We start from the raw sequence: 23,417 nt of genomic DNA on the forward strand, positions 1-23,417 counted from the left end.
TGAATTTGATGAGCCAGTCCACTATTGCCTAAACAATGTATTATCTGTGGGCTGTTCATTCACCAGGGACACTTGAAATGGCAAAATCTTTTCCTCTCTGCCAATGGTTCTGTGCACCATAGCCACAAAGAAATGTAAAAGTTACTTGTTGGCTTATTAGTCTCAATAAGTTTTGGTTGATTAAACAAACAAAGTCTCTCACACCCAGGACTGCTGCAGCTGGAATTCCTGACATACTGTCATACTTCTCACTGGTCAATCTACAATCTACACTCATACTTCTCCTCCCATCTACACAGCTTTGGAGATTAAAAACAATCCAACCATGACTGTCATGGCTTCAGAGGTCTATGAACTCCCAGGAATTACACGCAGATTTGTTTCCTGAGGAGAGTCTACACTTCCTTATTGGCTTCTCAAAGAGGGTCACTGACCAGCTTTTAGAGACATGGGCCAAGTCCGGCTACATTTAGATTCGGTAGTGGTGTCTGTGGTTTTAATTTGCCACGTCCTTTCTTTTTCTTGTCATAGTGCCCGCTCTTTGGGAGGTGGGGGAGAGTCTTCCCCTGAAGTCTCCACTGCTGCTGGAGAACCTTCCTTTTTCATCTGGTTGCTAAATCCAGAGAATGAAATCTAGGAGATGATTGCACCATCCCCGCCCCCCAACATGAAGGATGCCCCACTGCCCATCGGGGAGGGGAGCAGGGAGAGCTGGAGAGAGGCTGGGTCGGGGCAGGACCCAGGCGCAGATCCTCCGAGGCCAGCTGCAGCCCTGACTGCCTGCCTTCCCCTTTCCCCTCCCTTCTTTTCTCCTTCTCTCTTTCCTTCCTTCCATATCTCTTTCCTTCCCTCTTTCCCCCTCCCGCTGCTTCCTTTCTTCCTTCCACTGTGGAGGTGGAAAATTTAGCTAGGAGAAGCTGGGGCTGGGACGTTCCAGGAACCAGACAGAGAGTGAGTTAAAGTCACAGAGATGAAAACGCGGTTTGGGAGAGCTGGTTCTTGAGTCGGCTAAGAGGGGATGAACTCAATGGTTAATAGGATTGGCCATGGCGAATCCCTCAGCAGGGCACGCACCGCACAAAGGGCCGAAACGCGAGGGTAGCTCGAGGTCAGGATTACAGAGACTCAGGAGTAAGAGAGGAAGGCTTAAAGAGCCAGACTGCGCAGCCAGGACTGGGGTGATGGGCGCTGTCCTGCCAGGCCAAAGAATGAAGATGTAGCCCCGCCCCCAACCTAGGGAGGAGGACCAGCGCCGTTCCTGTCCTCCCCCGCAACCTCGTCCAGATTCCACTCCGGGAACCTCGGCGATGCTGAGCCAAGACCACTTCTGAATCAGGGATGACTTGTCTGGTGAACCTAGGGTCAGAGCCATCAGTTGGAAAGGCTGGGAGGAGCCTGGAGAAAGAGGGCGACCTTCCTTGGGATCTGTGCGCTCCCTCCTTGCCTCCCCCTCCAGCCTCCCACTTGGTAGCACCTTCCTGATCCCCTTATCTCTAAGGCGCTCAGGGAAATGCCCCGCTGCGGGGGCCTTCTGGGAAATGCTGCCCTGGCCGCCCAGGAACCATGAGCCCTGCAGCCCCGGTAAGGAAGAGTTCTCTGGGACAGGAGGAAGGGCCCAGGGCAGGGTGGGCATCCTTGCCACATAGGGGACGGGACAGAAGTCTTTTGGGCCCTGACAGCCTCTGGTCTCTGAATGACATCCTGTGGCTGCTGGTAGGTGAGGGTTTGCGAGGCTGAGCTATTGAAGGAAATGATCACAGTCCGAGGTGATAGCTACAGAAAGTCTTCCTTCTCCAGATGGGCTCCCTCCAATCCATTCTTTACTGTGCCCTAGAGGGGCCTTTCCGGCCCCCTAATCACACACCTCACTCATCTTGAAACTCCCACCCCCAGCTCCAGTCACTGCGTCGCAACATCCAAGCTCTCCGCCTGTCATGCAAGGCCTCTGTGCTATTTCTTTGCAGAACCTGCAGCTCTGTCGCCTGCCACTCCCCATGCCCTCCCCACCCCTGCGCTTTATGTTCTAGACACACGGAAATGCTGGGCACTCTTCAACATCCTGACAGTATTCATAGGGGACATTTCGGGTCGCCCTAGGAAACTGACCCTCATCCTCCAAGGCCCCTTTCAGCCTCCTCTGGGAAGCCTTCCTGAACCCCTTGGGAAAAGTCAGGCTCATCTTTTCCATTGTTAAATCACACCCTGTGCTCCAATTGTGTGTTTCCACGTAATCTCCCTCACTAGACTGGAAGCTGGGGATGGAAAGGGGAAGCATCAAAAAAACATGCAAAACTAGGAGCTTGGCTTCTCCTTGCAACTTTACTTTTTCTTTTTTTCTAGGAACTGAGTTCACTGATTCTTAAGAAAAAGTATTTCATGATAAATGAGTGAACAAATGTCTTAATAGAAAAGTAAAATTGCAGGCGGGGCTGCCTCTGCCGAGCTCTAGAGGGGTAGACTACAAGTCCCAGTACGCCTCGGGTCAGCATCTCTTCAAGTCACTCCCCGTCCCTGGGGTGGGCAGGTCCGGAGGGCGGGGCCCGGGGCAGCTGGGCTCTCAGGCGCTGCCGCAGGAGAGAAATGCCCCAGGCTCTCCGGGGCACACAAAGCGCAGGCGCAGCGGGTTGGGTGGCAGCAGCATCGAGTAGCGGCCGCTTTGGCAGCAACATCCGCAACAGGTGTAGACAAGGTGGGTGCATCAAGGGGAGGGGCTGGAAAAGGAGTCTGCACCTGACCCTCTTGTCTGACCTGTGTCAAGACCGTGGAGAGGGGAGGGAGCGGCAAGAGGAACAGACAAGGCTGGCCTTCCAGCCCAGGTGTGCCAGCCCTTGTTACGCAGCAACAGGTGTGAGCAGGTGGGGGAGGGGCGGAGGCACCCGCTAGTGAGTCGCCCTCAGGAACGGAGGGCACCTACCTGGATTCCAGTGCAAGCTACATCACATACATGGATGAGTCATTTGCCGATCCTCAGTTTGTCCATCTGTAAAACAGGAGTAAAGATTCCCTTCCTAACAGGGTTAGAGTGGGGACAAGGCGAGGGAGTAGTATGTGCGGTGACGTCCAAACTTAGCTGTACATTGGAATCATCTGAGGATCTTTGAAGAGTACCAGGGCTTGCCTCCTGCCCTCAGACATTCTGATTTAATTGTTACGGAGTGTGGCCTGGTATCGGAAGTTCTCAAAGCTCCTGCTGGCATAACGGTTTGAAGCCAGGACTGCTGGGTGTGAGTCTGGGCTCCATTGCTTACTAATCAAATGGCCCCGTGCAACTGACTGGACCTTTCCGGCCCCCGTTTCCCCATCTCTGAAATAGGAATAATAAGGACTGTAGGGAGGCTTAAATGAGATAATGGATGAAAGCACTGAGGGGGGTACCCGGACAGAGTACTCGGTCCATCACAGCTGCTGTTGAACTGCTCTTTTAAGCACTTTGTAAACAGCTCTAGTGGGGTCCAAATGGGAGGGAGCCTTTCCCTCATCCACTGCTGTGATTCTAATATTCTGCACTTCCACATTACAGAATTCTAAGGTTTCTAATACTTTAAGAGCCTCATGCTCCACCGACTGAGCTAGCCAGGCGTATTCTAATGTTTCAAGAGCTCCTCCCTCCAGCCTCTGCCTGCCTCGCAGACACACTTCTACAGATCTAGAAACTAAGACCAGGACAGAGGGCCAGGGAGGAGGGATGTGGCCAAAGTTATGAAGCTGAGGCTGGAATCCAGGCTCCTGGTCCCCACCCCACCCCACACCAACGGCTGCCCTGCTGACCCCACAGTGACAGTGCTCCCATTCTCTTCCTGAGCAGAGAATGGGGAGGAGGCCGAGGCTGCCGGGCCCTTGTTTACTAACCCTCCCTCAGACGTTTCCTGGGTGGCTCCCCAGGGACGGCATGGCTGGGGGTTTCTCTCCAGGGAGTTGCTGCTGAGGCCTGTGTCTCCCGTGGCTCCTCTGACAGGTCCCGCCTGACTCCGCCCTGGAAAGTCCTTTTGAAGAAATGGCCCTGGTGAGGGGCGGCTGGCTGTGGAGACAGAGTGAGTGATCCTGGGCCCCTGGTCCTGGGGCAGGGTGAGGGAAGTGGCTTACAGGGCTTGCCACGGGGAACCCTTCTCCCAAGGAGCCAGGACCTTTTCATCCTTCCCTTGTTTGTCCACGCTCTTCCCTCTGCCTGAAGGTCCTTCCCATTCCCGACTACGTGGTTTAAACTTCTATTTGTTCATCACAACCCAACTCAGATGGGCCCCTCTCTAGCAGCCTTCTCTGACTTTTCCTCTGGCCCCCACCCCTGCCCCTGCAGTAGCGTCAAGCTGGATTAGAGACTCCCTCCTCGGTTTTCACGGCGCCTTACAGTGATCTCCTTAGAACAGAACTGTCTATCTGTGGGTCTCCCCACTCCCTTACCCCAGACTGGCCCCAGTCTGCGAACTCCTCAAGGACAGGGGCTGGGTTTGACCCTCTGTGTATCCACAGTCCCCTAACCCCAGGGGGGCTGGGTTTGACCCTCTGTGTGTCCACAGTCCCCCAACCCCGGGCTGGACACAGAACGAGGCACAGAACAAAGTGAAAAATGCCTTTGTGCTTTGGAATCCACAAAGCCCTAAGAAGCTCTCTTATGTCTTTGCCCTTCCCTGTTAAGATTTCCAGTTGCAAAATGTCAGAAGCTCGGTCTCGGGCTTCTAGACCCACCTCTGACCAGAGTCATGACCTGAGCAAGAGCTATCCTGGGGACCCCTGGGACAAGCAGCCCCATGCCCCATACCCCTGTCCATTCTTAGTTCATTTAGTTCAGCAAACACTGAGCCAGGTCTCCCTGGGTGCCAGGACCTGTGTGGGGAGCCACAGCACCCAGAGTGGTACAGGAGGCAGATGCTACACAAATAACCATCACACAAGTCAGAGATGAGAGATAAGAGGCCACGCACAGTGGCTCATACCTGTAATCCCAACACTTTAGGAGGCTGAGTTGGGAGGATCGCTGGAGCCCAGGAGTTTGATACCAGCCTAGACAACATGGTGAGACCCACTGTCTCTACCAAAAATTAAAAATTAGCCAGGCGCAGTGGTGCGTGCCTGATGTTCCAGCTGTTTGGGAGGCTGAGATGGATCACTTGAGCCCAGGAGGTTGAGGCTGCAGTGAGCCATGCCTGTGCCCCTGCACTCCAGCCTGAGTGACAGAGCAAGACCCTGTCTCAAAAGAGAGAGAGAGAGAGAAGATGGAGGCTCAAGGTAGGGAGAGGTCTTTGCCTTTGAAGAGACCTGGGGCTTGGCCTTAGAAGCTTCCAAGTAATGGGCCCAGTCACTCATTTCCCTGCTCAGCACATGTATCGAGCTTCTGCTATGCATCAGACCCAATGGGAGGCAGGAAGTGAACAAGACAGAAAGAGGTCCTACCCTCATTTCAGGGGGTAGATAGACAAGAAAAAGGTGGTTGTAACACTAGGGACCGAGGCTGAGGGGACTTGGGAGTCTGTCTGGGGCTTCTATCCCCAGCAGGCTCTGGGATCAGCCTGCCTAGTGCATCTGGAATATCGTACAGGCTCCATCCTCCGCCGCTGGAAGCGGAACTGGTTTGCCCTGTGGCTGGACGGGACCCTGGGATACTACCATGATGAGACAGCGCAGGATGAGGAGGACCGTGTGCTCATCCACTTCAATGTCCGTGACATAAAGATCGGCCAAGAGTGCCATGGTGAGCAGAAGCCCCTTCCTCTGTGGCACCGTGACTGTGGGCAGAGCCTCCCACTGTCTCCGTGAACACCTGCCTCTGGAAGTCTCTTTGCAGCTTTCAGAGGCATTTCACAGACATTGCTTCTGAGCCTCTGTCAACTCCAATTCAGTTTGGTGTGAGTTAAGAAATAGGTCCTTGGCTGTGTGTGGTGGTGCACGCCTGTAATTTCAGCACTTTGGGTGGCTGAAGAGGGAGGATGACTTGAGGTCAGGAGTTCTAGATCAGCCCGGGCAACATAGCAAGACCCTGTCTCTAAAAAAAAAAAAAAAATTGGTGAGATGCAGTCGCATATGGCTACTGGGGAGGCCGAGGCAGGAGAATTGCTTGAGCCCAGGAATTCAAGGCTGCAGTAAGCTATAATCCTAGTACTTTGAGAGGCATGTAGATTACTTGAGTCTAGAGTTCAAGACCAGCCTGGGCAACATGGCAAAACCCCATCTCTACCAAAACAAAAACAAACAAAAATTAGCCGGGCGTGGTAGTGTATGCCTGTAGTCCCAGCTACTTAAGAGGCTCAGGTGGGAGGATTGCTTGAGCCTGGGAGGCAGAGGTTGCAGTGAGTGTTCATGGCACTGCACTACAGCCTGGGGGACAGAGCTAGACCCTGTCTCAAAAAAAAAAAAAAAAAAAAAAGAAAAAGAAATCAGTCCTTTAGTGTCTTTCTCCTCTGTGCTGTCTCAGAGGTGAGCCAGGCACAGTTCCTGCCCTCCAGGTGCTCGGTACTGGAGGAAGATGAAATGAAATTAGGAGGCCCAGAAAAGCAAAGTGGCCCAGAGTCACAGCAAATCTCCACATTCCTCCACCAAGGCCCAGGCCACAGTTCTAACAGGGTAACTTGGAGCTGTGCTGAGGGAAGCCTCAGCACAGAAAGGTTGGAAAGGTTGGAAGCATAGAGTAGAATCCCTCAGAGAGTATATGGGATCAGAGGAGGTTGGCAGTGGCCAGTAAACAGCCCAAAGAAGTCAATTCCTATTCCTGTTCCTGGTTTACTGGGGGGACCTGGGGCTTGTGCCTGTGGAAACCCATATATGTGTGTCTGCTTCCAGATGTGCAGCCCCCAGAGGGCCGGAGCCGAGATGGCCTGCTGACTGTGAACCTACGGGAAGGCGGCCGCCTGCACCTCTGTGCGGAGACCAGGGATGATGCCCTGTGAGTCACTCCCAGGAGAGGATGGGGTGGAATCTCAGGGAAAGTTACCATGTGCCCCCTTCTCATTGGGCCCTCTGGTTCTCTGACCATAGGAAGAGGGCACTAAGGCCAGTCAGCAAGGGTGTCTCATTGGAGGTGGGTGGAGTGGGTTTGAAGGGCTCATGGTGACTGGCATGGCACACAGTGAACTCCTCATGTGGTCTACGATGAACTCAGCATTGCCGAGGGGGAGGTGTGCACACCCGCCTCAGGTATCTGTTTCCTGGTCTTTAGCGGCCTCTGAGGTGAGCCCTCACCTGAGGGTGATGCAAAGCAGCAGAGCAGCCTAGTGGCACCCTTGCTCTCTTCTTAGAAGATGCCCTGGTGGGGGACTCTGATCTGAGGGGTAGCCCTGGACCTGCCTACAAAGGCAGTTAGCTGCGACCCAGGCAGGGGCACCCCAATGTCAGATGCACATCCATGCGGCCAGCCTGAGTGTGTCCTTCTCAGGCGCCATCTGCTCGCTCACATTCCATCCCTTCCTACCCTCTGGCTGAGGGGTACATGGCCTTTGCGCTGGAGGAGAGTGAAAGAAATGGGTGTGTGGGAGTGGGGGAAGCTGAGCTCCAGGCAGACAGCACAGAGCCGCCTTGTCCAACCCAGCCAGGTGCCATGGCAACCAACAAAGGCCCCATTGTCCCGTGTCTGCTGGGCCTTCCTGAGGCTCTGGGGTCAGAGCTTTGGGGAACTGTTTTGTTTGTAGATTTGGGATGTGGAGGGGGACTGGGCTAGAGCACCCACCCAAGAGTGTCAGAATCTGACATCCCCTGAGAGACCACCCAAGCCCAACCGTCCACTGTATAGATGAGGAAACTGGAACTCCTAGAGGGGACGAGAAGAATGAATTAGCCTAACTTAGTGCTCTATCCATGTGACTGGGGCAGGGAAGGGGTCACTTTTGTCTTCCTGAGGGAGACAAGAGATCTCTCCTTTCATGAGAGACTTGGGCTTGAGGCTGGGTTGGAGAGGAAAGTCTAAAATGTGGGGGTCCAATTCACCTACCCCCAAACTCCCTCCTCATGGTCCGGTGGGATTTGCTTTGCAGAGCATGGAAGACAGCGCTGCTGGAGGCAAACTCCACCCCGGTGAGTCTCCTGTTCTCTCCCCCTCTCCCCACCACCTCCATGTGCCATGGAATCATGAGTGACTCAGACTCAGTCTCCACCTGCCAGAAGTTCTCAGTCTTATGTGGATAGGTTTGTGCAAACTCTGATGCCTGAGTCCCAAGTGGGAAAGGATAAGAGAGAGCCAACTGGTGCTCAGAGGAGAGAGAAAAGCCTCCATGGAGATTTGCTGGAGGGAGTGGCACATGAGCTGGGGAAAAGGAACTGTCTTTTATCGAGCAACTATTATGTGCCGGGCATGGTGCAGGTATCATTCCAGCTGCTCCTCACAACAGTCCTGTGAAGTTGGGGTTATTGTTCTCTCTCTGCAGATGATAAGACTGAAGCTCATTCATCCACACAACAAATATTTACTGAGCTGCTACTATGGGCCAGGTGCTGGGCCAGGTGATTTGCCAAGTGCCAGGGATCAGAGGTGAACCAAGGAGATATGGGCTCTGCCTGCCTGGACTCAGCCTAGTGAGAAGCCAGACATGGGACAACTAATTAATTATTCCATTTCAATAGTAATAACGGCTCTGACAGAGATTTGCAGTGTCTGGCCCTTTCATCCAGGTGGGTAGTTCAGGCAAGGCTTAAACCGAGAACTGAAGGATAAACAGAAATTGACTGGGTGAAAGGTGTGAGGATGGGGTAAAGGGAACAGCATTCCAGGCAGAGGGATCAGCATGTGCAAAGGCTCTGAGAGAGGTTAAGACATTGGCAAGTTGAGGAACAGAAGGACAGCTGGGGTGGCTGGTGCTTAGGGAGTGAGTGGGTAAGGAGGGAAGGAGGGTTGGCACGACCAGGCCTTGTGGGCTGTATGAAGGATGTTGGTTTCTGCTGAGAGCACCAGGGAGCCATGACAAGTTTTTGAACAGAGGGATGGCATGATCAGATCAGGTTCAATTTATATTTTTTAAAAGATAATTGTTGTAATGTTGGGGCATGTAAAAAAAAGGGGGTAGTCTGTCAGTTTATGAAATTTTGTTATAGAAAAAAGGAAAAAAACAAAGATAGTCTGGCTGGTAGGTAGGGAATGGATTGTAGAGGGTAACTGCAGACACCCAGAGGCCACTTAGGAGGCTGGGACAGTGTCCGGGCAACAGACTGGAGATCTGGACTAAGGCCTTGCTGGCTGAGACAGGCTGATGAGTACAGGACATATTTAGGAGATGGAGTCAACAGAGCTTGTGACTGATGGAAGTGGCAGTTTGAAGAGCTGCCCAAAGCCCAGCTTGGCCTCCACCCCCATCTGCCTGACTCCAGAATCTGTGCTTGCTCTTTCTCTGTGTGGCACAATGGAGCCCCCTCTCACCTATAGAGAAAGTCCGTTGGGAAGTAGCAGGGGAGACCTGGATGCATTTAGAAACCTCCTCAGGCATCCATGTGCTGAGCGCCAGGCATCATGCTAAGCCCCTGGCATCACTGACATCATTTCATCTTCCAACAACCCTGGCAGGGCAGCTGGGTGGGGGTTGGTATTATTAGTCCCATTTTACAGATAAGGAAGCCACCTCAGAGAGGGGAGGTGACTTGTCCAAAGCTTATACTCTTAAGTCAGTGGATAAGCCTATCATGGAACCTAGGTCAGTGAGATTTTGAGTGGAGGGTATTATCTGCAGAAGTAACTGCATGAGCAGAGACAGAGAAGTGATGTGTGCACGTGTGTGTGTGCACAAGTGTGTGTGCACATATGCATGTGTCTAAGGGCCCAGAGTCTGCCTGGCTGGAGAGCAATTCATGAAGTGAATGAAACAGGAGAGATGACCTCTGAGGTCATCAGGGCCAGCTCATGATGGGCCTCAAAGTCCAGTTGGAAGAAATGGACTTTCCCTGAGGCCTGTAGGGAGCAATAAAGGGCATTCAGCAGGGAGAGCTGTGGTCAGATTTTGGGGGGCAGACTCAGGCTTCCAAGTGGCGGGTGAATTGGAGAAAGCTGGGAGTAAGGAGGCTACAGCAGTAGTCTGCAGGGTGGAGGGACCCAGGTCAGGCTACCCTGGCTCTGAGCTCCGAAGCCTCTTTATGTGGGGCGAGTCAGTTCCACCAAAGAGAGGCGGAGGGAAGGAGGCAAGGGCGACTGTCTGCACTCTGTGACTCTATGAAGCGGCCTCGTCCTTCTCTGCCTGTCCATCTGCTGTGGCTCTGCTGACCCTTCTCTCTGCCCCGGCCTCTGTTGTACCTCCCACTACTCCACATATACACGTCCCTCTGTGCCCGGGCTTACTACAGTCGGGGTGTGTTTGTGCCTGTGTCTACCTGTCTCTGTGTGTTCACCTCTGTGTTTATGGGCTTCTCTCTGTAGCCTGTGTGGGAATGACCTGCTCTTTGTCCTCCAACATGCTGGAGTTCATACCTCACTCCAGCAGATGGAGGCTCCAGGAGCCCCTAACACCAGCTTTACTGGGAACACAGGGCCTGAGGGCACAGCTAGGGATGAGGCTGGGGTGAAGCGGACCAGGTGGGCTAGAGGACAGATGGGAGTCGCCCTGTCCTCCCTGGAGACTGGGAACCCCAGCAGGATGAAATAGGGGAGGGTGGGCTAATTCTGGAAAGAGACTACTTGTCCTTCTTTTCTGCGTAACTTTGGCAGTTGTCAGCCTTCTCTGAACCTCCCCCGTTACCATGAGCTGAGGAGAAAGAGGACACTCCCTGCCATAGCCCAGCTGGCGGAGGGCTCTGGTAGGGTCCGGAAAGAGCTCTGAGTCTCTTTAGGTGTAGAGGGCCTCTGACACCCCCTCCCTCCCTCCCCCTTCTTGGGTTTCTGTGGCTTGAGCAGGCCCCAGCTGGAGCCACCGTCCCTCCCAGGAGCCGCCGGGTTTGCTCCAAGGTCAGGTGTGTGACCCGCTCGTGGAGCCCCTGTAAGGTTGAGAGGCGGATCTGGGTAAGTGCTGGCTCGGCCCTCCCTGCCTCCATACTGGCCACCAGGATGAGCCTCCAAAACCAGGCCCAGTCCATCCCTTCCCTGTGACAAACATTCCATGGCTCCCTATCACCCACAGGACACAAACCAGCTGCTCTGCTGTACCCTCTGTCCCCAGCCACACCAGACCTTTTCCCTCGCCAGCCTTCACACATGCTATTACCTCTGCTGACAAGACCTCAGTTTCCTCATTCACCTGACAAACTGATGCTCATCCTGTAAGGCCCACCTCAAAGGCTGCCTGTCACCTACTCAGTGGGGACTTCCTAGACCACTAGGCATCGTCATTCCCTCCCTCAGCCTAGCGGCACCAAGTCTTAGTGCTTTCTTCATTCTGCCTGATTTCAGAGCTGCTTTATTCCTGTCTGTGTAGTCTTCCATGAGGCCTAGAACTTCCTCCAAGGCAAGAATGAGGCCTGATTGCGCTGCCTCTATGGAGCTTGGCACAAGGCTAGGTAAATGGCACATGCTCAATCAGTCCTCGATGATGGGGAGTCTATGCTGACCCTTCTTACACAGTGGGGCTCAGGGAATGTTCACTGAGTGAGCAAAGGAAGGAAGGAGGGAGTGAAAAACTTCTTTTATAGCAATACTACTACATAGTCTAATTTAGTCTAGGTCTGCCTCCCCTCACCCTGAATGTTTCTTGAAGGCAGGATCTGGCCTGAATCTTTTCTCTGTCCCCAGTGCTCAGCACAGGGCCTGGCATGGGGTGGGTGGCAGGAGGGGGCTTGAGTGAGAGTACCTGTGATCTTACAGTCAACTCTGAGTTCCTCTTACACAGTGGTGCTCAGTGTGGCTATGTATCAGGATTGCTTAGGAACTTACAAGCACTAATAACAAGTATTCATGTTCTACCTCTGGATGTTTTAATCTGGCATGGGGCCTAGGCCTAGGAAACCTGTAGTTTAAACCTGTCTCCTGGCCAGGCCTGGTGGCCGACACCGATAATCCCAGAACTTTGGGAGGCTGAGGCGGGCGGATCGTAAGGTCAGGAGTTCGAGACCAGCCTAGCCAACATGGTGAAACCCCATCTCTACTAAAAGTACAAAAATTAGCAAGACATGGTGGGTGCCTGTAATCCCAGATACTCAGGAGGCTGAGGCAGGAGAATGGCTTGAACTCAGGAGGCAGAGGTTGCAGTGAACCAAGATCACCCCACTGCACTCCAGCCTGGGCAACAGAGCAAGACTCCATCTCAAAAAAAAAAAGTCTTCTCCTGATGACTCTGATGTGCAGAATCACTGAGCCTAGAAGTGCTTGGGTCACCAAATTGTATAGATGTGGCACTGTTAGATCCTCAGTGGCTTGGAGAGGTTACCTAACTTGATCATGGTCACTCAACTCATCAATGGCAGGTCTGGGACTCCCAGCCCATCGTTCTGAGGTATTTTCCATGCCCAAACTAGGATACAAGTTTGTTTAAAGTGGGATGTCAAAAACTAGGATTTAACAGACTGTAAACCTAATAACACAACAGCTCAGCTAAGGGGAGTCATTTGCATGTGACCCCCTGATTGGTCAACACTGGTTGTACCCACAAAGTAGCTGGGCCTCTGGAGAGGGAGAGGCAGGTTCAAACCCTCAGGTTCTGCCCATTAGTCTCTGGGCTGTCCCTACTTGTTGCCAGGTGACTTACAGGAGTTTACTTCTGTGCCTCCCAGACGTGGAGAGTAAAAACAGGTGCCCTAGAGGGACTTGGGGTGCTCCACCCTCTCCAGGGCCTCCCAAGGCCACTGGCTCACTGTGTAGCAGCAGGGCAAGGTGGAGGCTCTGGACCTCAACTTCCCCACCAATAAAATTGGACCTGAGAGCTTAGATCCCTCCAACCCCTTTTGGGCCTGGAGCCCCGATCCTGGCACTGCCTACCAGAAATCCCTATTGGATCACTGATGGGGAGGGAGCACGGTAGAGTTCACTGACCTACAACATTGCTTGTCTGAGCCTCTTGCATTGTCTTGGGACTATTTGTTTTCCCTGACTTGAAACTGAACTCAGAGTTGGGCAACCTTAGTTCCAGTCTGGCCCTGTATTTGATTCACTGGAATGAATTCAATAAACATTTGTTAGGTACCTGCCATGTTCCAGTCAGATCTGATTAGACCCAGTCTCTGCCCTCACAGGCTTCTCCAGGTCTGATGGGAGAGACACAGCGACACAAAGGGAAGACAGCATGATCGGTGCTGTGATGCAGGGACATCCAAGGGCTGTGAGTGTCCAGATGGGACCCCAACAGAACCTGAGGTTCAGGGAGAGTGATGCTTGAGTTGAGTCTGAAAGACAGGTTGAATGAGGTGAGAAGCACATCCCTATCAAAGGAAAATGGCATGGAGACTTGAAATCACAAGGTGTGCTTGGAGACCTTCCCCTTACCACCAGACTTCTTGAAAGAGATGTCATGACATGGAGATTGCATCCTTCACCTCTCAGCCTTGCTTCAACCCTCCATAGCTTGGCTTTTGCTACTCAGCAACTCCTCTGAAAAGTTTTTTCAAGGTCACTCACAACTTCCAAGTTGTTAAACCAGTGGCCTATTATCTTGGAATTGGCCAAAAGAATGGACAGAAGAACATATTTAGAAGATAAAATCACGAGACCTGGTGGCTGATGTGTGGAAAGTGGATGTGTGAAGACAAGGGCAACAACCTGCTTTCTTCTTTCTTTCTGTCTCTTTCTTTCTTTCTTTTTTTTTTTTGACAGGATCTCCCTCTGTTGCCCAGGCTGGAGTGCAGTGGTGCAAACACTGCTCACTGCAGCCTCTATCTCCTGGGCTCAAGCGATCCTTCTGCCTCAGTTTCCCAAATAGCTGGGTCCACAGGCATGCATCACCACACTCAGCTAATTTTTTAATTTTTTGTAGAGACAGGTTCTTGCCATGTTGCCCAGACTGGTCTTGAACTCCTGCATTCAAGCAATCCTCCCACCTCAGCCTCCCAAAGTGCTGGGATTACAGGCATGAGCCGCTGTGCCTAGCCTTTCTTGATTTGAGTGCATGGTGATGGCATGTACTGAGAGAAGCATTTATGGGGCTGGGTACTTTGGGAGGCCGAGGCGGGCAGATCACCTGAGGTCAGGAGTTCAAGACCAGCCTGATCAACATGGTGAAACCCTGTCTCTACTAAAAATACAAAAAAATTAGCCAGGCATGGTGGCAGGAACCTGTAATCTCAGCTACCTGGGAGGCTGAGGCAGGAGAATCGCTTGAACCCGGGAGGCGGAGGTTGCAGTGAGCTGATACTGTGCCATTGCACTCCAGCCTGGACAACAAGAATGAAACTCTGTCTCAAAAAAAAAAATGATTTATGGGAAGAGCGACAGTTTTAGCAGATGGAGAAATGTTGCAATCATCTTGAGATGAGTGGAGTTTGAGACACCTGGACCTCTAAGGGGAGCTGGACTGTTCAGGTGTGAATCCCAGTTAGAGAGAGATACAGGGTGGAAGGGGGCTAAGAGGAAAGATCCAGAAGAGACCTGACCCCTCTCCAGGTCTGCTCCCCCATGGGTAAAATGAGGGGTTTGGAGTTTCCATTTAATTCAGCACATAGTTCTTGGTTCCTGGTATGCACTTGGCCCTGCTGGTGACACAAACAAATCAGAGTCCTTGTCTACAAGCAGCTCACATTTGGGCTGCAAGAAAGGCCAGGAGAAAGGATAGCAAAAAGAGGCACAAGCAAGATCCACAGAATTCAGGGGGAAAAAAAAAAATCATTCTTCCTGAGACCAGGAGAGCTTCCTGGAGTGGAGTGGGTGACCGCTGAGCTAGGCTTTGAAGGGTTGGCAGAAATCTAATGGGAGAGAGGGGAGGGCAGGGAATGCATTCCAGAGAGAACACTGACCATTCTCTGAGCCTCAGTCCCCAACCCCATGGTCATGTGGAGCTAATACCTGCTTTAAGGATTAGAGGTGGTATAACACACGTGATCACTTCCTTCAGGACCTAGTACACAGTAGGTGCTCAATAATCGTTACAGCCTAGTGCAACCTAACAATTTTGGGTCAATGATGGACCACATATACGATGGTGGTTCCATAAGATTATAACGGAGCTGAAAATTTTCTATCACCTAGTGATGTTGTAGCCATGATAATGTTGTAGGGCAATGCATTACATTTTCTACGTTTATATATGATTAGTTAGATAACAAATACTTACCGTTGTGTTACAATTGCCTACAGTATTCAGGGCAGTAGCCTGCTGAACAGGTTTGTAGGCTTGGAGCAATAGGATATACCACATACCCTAGGTGTGTGCCATCTAGGTTTGTTTGTAAGTACACTCTATGATATTCACATAACTAAAATTGCCTAAGGATGCATTTCTCAGACTGTATCCCTGTTGTTTAAAAGACGCATAACTGTATTTTAGTTACTTCTCATCCCTATCCTTCCTTTCCCTTCCTCCCCAACCCCTGTTTATTTCCTGCGCCTGGGGCTTGGCCATGTTCCCCTCCCTGTGACTAGTAGAGCTGGGTCTTTCCAAGTGGCATCATTGTAGAGCTGCTAGCAAATATCAGACTATCTGTGAGGAGAAGTTGGGAGCCATAGAGAATTTTTTGAGCCAGGTGGGAGGCCAGAGTAGGAGAACGGGCGTCACTGGGAGCTGGATGTAGGGCGGAAGTTTTAGAGGACAAGGACCGTGGACCTTGTGGGGAGGGCAGGGCCTTTCTCCAAGAGCTTGCTAGTGGCTGGAGGCCCATTTCTAAACTTGGGGAGGCGGCTCCATGGATCTCAGAGAGGCCTGTGCCAGGCGTGGGGGTAGGGGACCAAATCCGGGCCAGGGAGTTCCTGGGCACCTGACGTGGCTGGATTCCCCAGGTGCGCGTCTACAGCCCGTACCAAGACTACTACGAGGTGGTGCCCCCCAATGCACATGAGGCCACGTACGTCCGCAGCTACTACGGACCGCCCTACGCAGGTAAGTCTCCAGCGTGCCCCGGGGCTTGCCTCGATCCAGCACCGATTCAGCGCCAGGCCCAGCCCACGGTCCGTCAGTCCGGACCAGGCTTCATCCTTTTAGCGTGCAAGGATTTTCCCAGGCAGAACTCTCCGCAAGCCCCTCTCCATCCTGAGACTGGGAGAGCTCTGGGACCAGCGTTCGTCCCGAGCTGACCTCACCCTTCTAGGCTGGCTCCTCAGCCCTGCGGTCGGCAATACCCATTCCTGAGCCGGTAGCGGCCCCTGGTGGCTACTGCGGGAATGCTGCCTCCTCCCCGCTCTGGGGCCTGGCGGTTGGGAACGCCCATCGTTAGGTGCCTCGTGGTTGTGCTTAGCGATCTCAGGGTTTCCTCGCTGCTCCGCTCTAGCCTGCCGTAGCGGACCGTAGGTTCTGGGAGATCCGTAGCCGATCCAAGGCCTGGGAGCCGTAGGGTGGAGCTCTTCCCGCGTCTAGATCTGTTCTTTGGGGAGCAGGAGAGTGGGTTCGGCGCCTTACACTGGTTTGGGCTGGAGTGATGCAGGAAGGGTACGAAGATCACTCTACTCCCTCCTAAGTTGCTGATCCTCATGGGCTGTCTCCCTCTGCAGGCCCCGGCGTGACGCACGTGATAGTGCGGGAAGATCCCTGCTACAGCGCCGGCGCCCCTCTGGCCATGGGCATGCTTGCGGGAGCCGCCACTGGGGCGGCGCTCGGCTCGCTCATGTGGTCGCCCTGCTGGTTCTGAGCCCTGGGACTCGGAGCACTGACCCCTGAGCTTGGATTGCTAGACTCCTCTTCCTCCTGGACCCCATCCTCTGCCATCCAAGCCCTGTCCCACTTTGGCCTTATCCTCTCCATTAGCTCCTTCCGGGTTTGGACCATTCCCCCAACTCCCTACCCTTAATCCCCACATGGGAAGAAGCTGTCATCCCAGGTACAAATATCGCTTGAAGTCTTCACATCTACCGCCAGACACTCCCAAAATCTGTTATAGACATTTATGGATACATTTCCTCTAAACATACCAGGGCACAGCAAATACTACTTCATTTGGCTTTGAGTTCCCCAGGCGCTGTAGACACGACATGAATCGGGCTCTCTGCTCTCTCCTCAGGGAGCTCGAGGCCTGGTGGGGAGAACAGGAGTAAACAAGGACTTGACAAAGCTGAAGAGTTATCAGTCCTTTGACAAGGACAGGTGGGGCAGGGAGCAAGACAGGTAGGCTGGAAGAACAGTTATTGGCAAGTATGCAGAGCCGTGAACGTCATGGCATGTCCAAGGAATTAAATGGGAGTTCATTTGGGCTGGGGCGGAGGCTGGGATCAGACCGTGGTGGGCCTTCAGGCTAAGGAGCTTCCTAGGTGAAAGGGGAGATGTGAGCCTTCTCTGGAGGGAAGTTTCATGATTGCATCTGTAATGAATATATTGCCTGTTTTGTGAATACTGACACATGTCCATACCCAAAACACCCGAGTTAAGTCCCATCCTTCCCACAAACAGCTTCCTGGCTGGTACCCATGATAACAATTGAGCTGAACCTGGGGACCCCTGGTTGGGGAACAGGTGAGTTCTATTTGAGACTTCTAGTCCTAGAAAGCTGCCTCCATCCGGAAATGCCTCTCACACCAGGAGCTCGGCCCTCTCTTTGTAGCTGTGACTGTCACCCTCTCAGGCTTTGTCTCATCCTTCATTCTGAATGAAATGGCAGTGTTCTCCTCTGGGGACTGATCCAACTCTACACCAGCCCAGGAAGCCCCATCTGTGCCTGCCCTCAGGTGGTCCAGCAGTCTCCCCCTTTGGTCCCCTTCCAGTCTCTTCCCCCTTTCTATCCCAATCACCAATAGAAATGGTAACATCCCTGCCTGGTAGCCAGACTAGCCCACTAAAGCTCCCCTGTAAATGGGGGCTCCATTAGTTCTGCTGCAGAGACTAATAAAGATTTGGTTGGCTCTAGCAGTAACTGTGGCTTGCTTTGTTCCCCCAGAAGGCCCTGTTTCCCTCTCCATGACCCAGCAGCTACTAGTGCCTTCACTGGTCTAGTGAAAAAGAGCGTGGATTCTGAGATCAGTTGGAACTGGTGACAGCATGTTAGCTGAGTCATTTGGGGCAAGTCACTTAACCTTTCTGGATTTTGTTTTCCCTACACTTAAGGTAGCTGGTTGAAGTTGACCATTCCTGAGGGCTCAAGAGGAGGGACTGCCTTGGAGTCTCTGTTGTCTGAGCTGATGGATGATCCAAGCCAGGTCCTGCCTGCTTTCTGAGAATCCTGTTCATGTTGGAGTCTTTTCCAGTAGGTTCCCATCCTTCTAGAGTTGAATCAACAAATTGTTCTCATAGAAAACCAGGTAGTCAGGAAAGGAAACACCACCATCTTGCATTAGGCCTCTTGGGGCTGTCAGATAGAAACTCCCTGTTCAAACTGATTTAAGCCAAAGGGAAAAGTTTGAGCCACAAAACTAAGAATTCCAAGAGCTGTGTGATCCAGAGGCTCAAACAGTGTCACTTAGACTTTGCTTTGTTTCCATCTTTATACCTGCAGGCCTGGCTCATTTGGAAGCTGCAGTGATGTTCAGCAGCTCCAGGCTAATGCCCTCCTGAGTTCAAGTCCAACCAAGAGAATTTCTCTTCCTCTAACAGTATGACTGAAAGTCCTGGGCCTGGTAGACATCAGTCTAAATTGGGTCCTGTGGCCATCCCTGCATCAACCCCAGTGGTCTGGAAACAGATGGTCTAAAATAACAGGGCTTACAGCAGGGGTGGGATGGTGTCCTAGAGGAAATTCAGGGCACTGTTCCCAGAAGTAGGACGAATAGATGAAAGCTGGTTGGCAAAAATATCAGGTATCCACCTCAGCCACAGTTCCAGAGACACCAACTTAGAGGTGAGACATGTATAAAAACAGCAATGATTGAATGAAGTTACAGAGGAACGTGGTGCAGTTGGAGCTCTGAAGAGGAGGCATGCAACTCTGCCAAGGGAACTAGGAAAAGCTTTGGGACAGGAAGTGGAAATTTAGTCTGAACCTTGAAAAATGAGTAGGAGTTTGCCAATCTGAAAAAGGTAGGAGAGCTTTCCACACAGAAAGAACAAATGGAAGAAATGATACGAGCAAAGGCATTAGAGGCTTGACAGCACCCTGAAGTTCAGGAACCAGTCTCATGCTATAGCAGGTTGCATGGTGAGAGGTGGTAGATGAGGTCAAACTATAAGGAACCTTTTGGGCCAGGCTACTGAACACAGGGCATAGTCCAGTATGTGGCACCAGCTTGAGGACAAGCATGGATGCAAGAAGGAGCCTCTTGAGAAAACCAAGGTCTGTTAGCATTTGTGCAGTCAGAGATTACATACCCTGGGTGTCCTAAGGTCTGTACAGTGTTCAGGGGATCCAGCAGTGCATCAGACCCAGTCCATGCTTTGGAACTTCAGCCTTAATTTTTCCTTTTGTTTTGCTCCCCTCCTTTCCCCTCCCCACAGCCTTAATTTTTTCTGTTTTTGTCTTTCCTCCTCCCCTCCCCTCCCTTCCCCTCTCCCTTCCCTTCCCCTCCCCTCCCTCCTCCCCCCTCCCCCTCCCCCTTCCCTTCCCTTCCTTTGCAGCAGTAAGAAGTGGGGAGAGAGAACAGAGTTTGATCTGTAACTATGAACAGTCAATTGAGATAACTCACTACCTTCAGCCCAGCCTCAGCCTTAATTTTCTCCCAGATGGACCCAGTTACCCTGTCAGTCCTTTAGTGGCATCCCCATTATGCCATCTCATTAGAGGGTGTCCTGCATGCTCCTGCATCTCTGAGTTTGGCTCTGGGAATGACCTTTCCTCTTACTCTCCGGCACAGTCTCAGGACTTTTAGAGATCAATATGTAGGACTAGCCCAAGCTATCTAGACTCCTTTCCCAAGAATGTGGGTTAAACAAGGATCAGGGAGCTGGCTGGGCAGGGCATTTGAGATCAGACAGAGCTGGGGACATTGCCATTCATTGCCCAAAGCTTCCCCTGCTTTATCTCATAGGTCTTTGCAACAACCCCATGGTGCTGGTGTTACTATTCTTATTTTACCTACAAAGAAACAGATGCAGAGAAGGAAAGTAGATTGTCCAAGTCATGCATGCTGTGTCAGAATCTGGATTCAAATGCAGGTCACTTGACCTTGTCTACCACACCACACTGCTTCTGTACTATAAATCCTGTGTGGCTCATTACCTGGCAGGAAAGTAATTCCCAGAGAGGAGGTCAACTGTATAACACAAACATCTCTTCTCTTTTCCTTTAGCAAATGCTTTCCTGAGAGGTTTTGTTGGCAGACAGGGCTGAGAGCTGAGTACTGGAAGATGAATGAGATTTGGGCCCTACATTCAAGGAGTTTGTGCATGTGTGTGCGTGTGTGTGTGTGTGTGTGTCTGTCTGTCTGTCTATCCCAGACATGGGCACAGACTATGACAACATGGGCTGTGGGAACTGGTAGCCCTGAGGCTGTAGGGGCACAGAGAAAGCAGCCCTTAACCCAGGTACGGGTGGAAGTGTCTTAAGCTAGCTGTGAAGACAAATGCTCTTCCAACTATGGTCTTGTGGGAGTTGCTAACTTAGATGAAGAGGAAATAAGAATAAAGCAGCACTCAGTGCCGAGAGTTCTCTGGGTGAGGCTGGATCTGCAGTGTGATGGGTGGAAACAGGGGTCAGCAAGGTCAAACCGTCAGGGGCCTTGGATGCCAGGGAAGGAGCTTGAACTATATACTAACTTCCAGGCCATGGAATGCCTCCAAAAAATTTGAAACAAAGGAAGCACATGGTTGAACCTGTAAGTTCGATCTCACACACACAAAGACAGATATTCATTCTCATAGACAACACAGTCTCAACCCAGACAAAACCATCTCTGCAAACTGTCTGAGCAGCCCAGGTACTGCCTGGCCACTCATAGCCAGCTCACTGCGGGTGCTCAACTCCACATCCATTCCTGAGACCACCTGCCTCCATCAGCCCCTACTAGAGGAGATTCTGTAGATAGCAAGGGTCTGTGGCACTCTGAGCATCCTGGCAGTGAGCACTTCTCCAAAATCAGGTATATGACTCAGTCTCAGAACTAGAGCCCTACATTCAGAGTACCTGGCTGGATATGACCCTCGATGCCCTCTAAAACGGATTTGTCTCCCCTTTGCCCCACCTGAAAGGGACCATTCTACTGCTTTCTGCCACCCATAGAGACTGGGAGTACTCTTACCCTTTCCCTTTCCTGCCCTTGTGGGATAGCTCAGTCTGGGAGACCTCCTTCCTCAGGAGTTGAGATCTGCCTCCTGAGAACTCCCAGGGTTGGGTCCCAGATTTACTTCTGACCTCAGATTAGTGTTCCCCAACCTTAGAACTTTGCAGAGGTTTGCAGACATCTTAAGTGGTCATCAGGAGACTTCATTGTCAGAATCATGGTCCAATCAGTCTATCACCCTTAAACCTGAAGCACAGAACCCTGAGGTTTGACCCTTTCTAGGTTGGTCACGAGCCTTGGGGATGGAGAGAGGTAACAAGCTAAGGCCAGGATATGCTTAGGCAGGAACATGTACTGAATATAGAAAGAGTTCCAACTACAAAGCAGATGTCAGCCTCTGTCCTCTCAGACTGTCACCTTCTGGCTGGGTGTGGTGGCTCAAGTCTGTAATCCCAGCACTTTGGGAGGCTGAGGCAGGTGGATCACTTGAGGTCAGGAGTTCAAGACCAGCTTGGCCAACCTGGTGAAACCCTGTCTCTACTAAAAATACAAAAATTAGCCGGGTGTGGTGGCAGGCACCTGTAATCCCAGCTACTGAGGAGGCTGAGGCAGTACAATCGCTTGGACTCGGGAGGTGGAGGTTGCAGTGAGTTGAGATGGCGCCACTGTACTCCAGCCTGGGCAACAGAGTGAGACTCCTTCTCCAAAAAAAAAAAAAAAAAAAAAAAAAAAATCACCTTCTTCTAGTGTATCAGGGGAGGAAGGAGGCTTTCTCCACCGGCCAGCTGCTCTCCCCCACACCTTAGTCTGTCTGGACCCACTGGTTACCATTTGAACATCTTAGTGAGATTCTCTCAAATGGATGCCTGTTCTTTCTACCTGGACACCAATTATGGGATCAATGTGGGGTGGTTTTCCTTTACTGCCCGAGTTTTCATTCTCCCTGTCATCACCAGCCCCAACAAAGCACGTGCATCAGACTTCATAGAAATGGTGGAGTAACAAAGGAAAAAGAAGGACATGAAAAAATAAAATGAAATTACTCTTTATCCCCCCAGTAAGGGGACAGGTTTTTAGTTCACTTGCAGAAGTTCCTACTTCCTCACTTCAATCCCCTGTCCTCTGTTCTGGCTTGCTCCAAAAACCTCTCCACATTTGTGCTTTCCAGTCACCCCAATGAACAAAGCAATGAGTGCAAATAGATGTTCCTGATGCAGTTTGCTTCAAAATCTCTCCACTAGTAGGACTGTAACATGAATTTTTAATTCTTCCAGCTGTCCAGTAGACAATTTTTAAATTATTCACATATACATTAAGACAGACATTAATCCTCATAGACAAAACACTCTAATCTGGAGGTGGCCTATGGATGACATCTGGCCCACAAATTGTTTTGTCTGGTCAGCACATGGTTTTTAAAAAGTTTTGAATTAAAATGGGCAAAGATGAAAGAGACAGACGACACTAAGTACTGATATGGAGTCTCATACACTTCTGGAATAACTGTAAAGTTAAACTGGTACGATTGCTTTGGAAACTGATTGGTAAGGCCAAGTATATGCACACATTGTAAAGAATCAAATCTACTCCTAGGGCGCACCCAACAGAAATGTGTACTTACCTTCACCAAAAAGTAAGTAGAAAAGTGTTTATAACAGCAATGGAAAAAACTTAAATTCTACAGGATAAACCTACTGGTAATATTCATAAAATTGAATAATAGTCAACAGAATTAATTATTCACAAGTATACACAAAATTACGAATGTAATAAAAAATATACCAAAAAAGCAGAGAGGACAGGGAGTGGGGGTGGGACAATAGAATGATACTCTGGTAAATTTCATTTCACAAAATACCTTATGTGAAGTAGTACAATATTAAGTATATGCTGATAAGTCAAAGATGCACATTGGAGTCCCTAGATCAACTGGAAGCCAGGTTTCTCAGTGGTGAAGTAGAAATTTACAGATAAGCAAAGGGAGGAAGCTAGAATGATTCATGTGGTAATGGATTAGAGTTGGAGACATCAGTATGAACTCATGTCTAGCTTGATATAGAGACGGGATTATATACAGAAATATTTACAGATATGTGTATATACATGTCAGTACATACATATATTTCCTTCATCTGCCAGCTGAGAGAGCCTCAAAGAAATGAATACACCTAGGCTGGGCACAGTGGCTCACGCCTGTTATCCCAGCCCATTGGGAGGCCAGGTGGGTGGATAACCTGAGGTCAGGAGTTCAAGACCAGCCTGGCCAACATGGCGAAACTCCATCTCTACTAAAAATACAAAAATTAGCTGGGCGTGGTGGCATGCACCTGTAATACCATCTACTGGGGAGGCTGAGGCAGGAGAATAA

At 51.1% G+C, this 23,417-nt stretch overlaps 1 protein-coding gene across 4 annotated transcripts; it reads left to right on the forward strand.

Annotated features, from left to right (window-relative positions):
* The first annotated feature begins 1,122 nt into the window (after positions 1-1,122).
* Positions 1,123-17,814, forward strand: PLEKHB1 (pleckstrin homology domain containing B1). Of its 4 annotated transcripts, XM_054440906.2 has the most exons (8): positions 1,449-1,581; positions 3,956-4,031; positions 5,534-5,686; positions 6,772-6,874; positions 7,959-7,998; positions 10,796-10,900; positions 15,755-15,854; positions 16,463-17,805. In XM_054440906.2, the coding sequence occupies exons 1-8, from the start codon at positions 1,564-1,566 to the stop codon at positions 16,597-16,599; spliced, it is 732 nt and encodes a 243-aa protein (XP_054296881.1). In that variant the 5' UTR covers positions 1,449-1,563; the 3' UTR covers positions 16,600-17,805. The 4 variants fall into 4 exon arrangements, with proteins under 4 accessions (XP_054296878.1, XP_054296881.1, XP_054296879.1 ...); XM_054440903.2 differs by lacking the exon at positions 10,796-10,900 and having other exon boundaries at positions 1,123-1,581; positions 16,463-17,814; XM_054440904.2 differs by lacking the exons at positions 1,449-1,581; positions 10,796-10,900 and adding an exon at positions 2,527-2,689 and having other exon boundaries at positions 16,463-17,814.
* The last annotated feature ends 5,603 nt before the right edge of the window (positions 17,815-23,417 follow it).

The sequence above is a fragment of the Pongo pygmaeus genome, chromosome 9, assembly GCF_028885625.2.
Source record: "Pongo pygmaeus isolate AG05252 chromosome 9, NHGRI_mPonPyg2-v2.0_pri, whole genome shotgun sequence".
NCBI classification, from domain to species: domain Eukaryota; kingdom Metazoa; phylum Chordata; class Mammalia; order Primates; family Hominidae; genus Pongo; species Pongo pygmaeus.

Bases quoted from the DNA above. Each gene is read 5' to 3' on its own strand.
- PLEKHB1 (XM_054440906.2), top strand. The intron at 10,901-15,754 runs GTAAGTGCTGGC...TGGATTCCCCAG, and splicing joins AGGTTGAGAGGCGGATCTGG to GTGCGCGTCTACAGCCCGTA. The intron at 15,855-16,462 runs GTAAGTCTCCAG...CTCCCTCTGCAG, and splicing joins CTACGGACCGCCCTACGCAG to GCCCCGGCGTGACGCACGTG.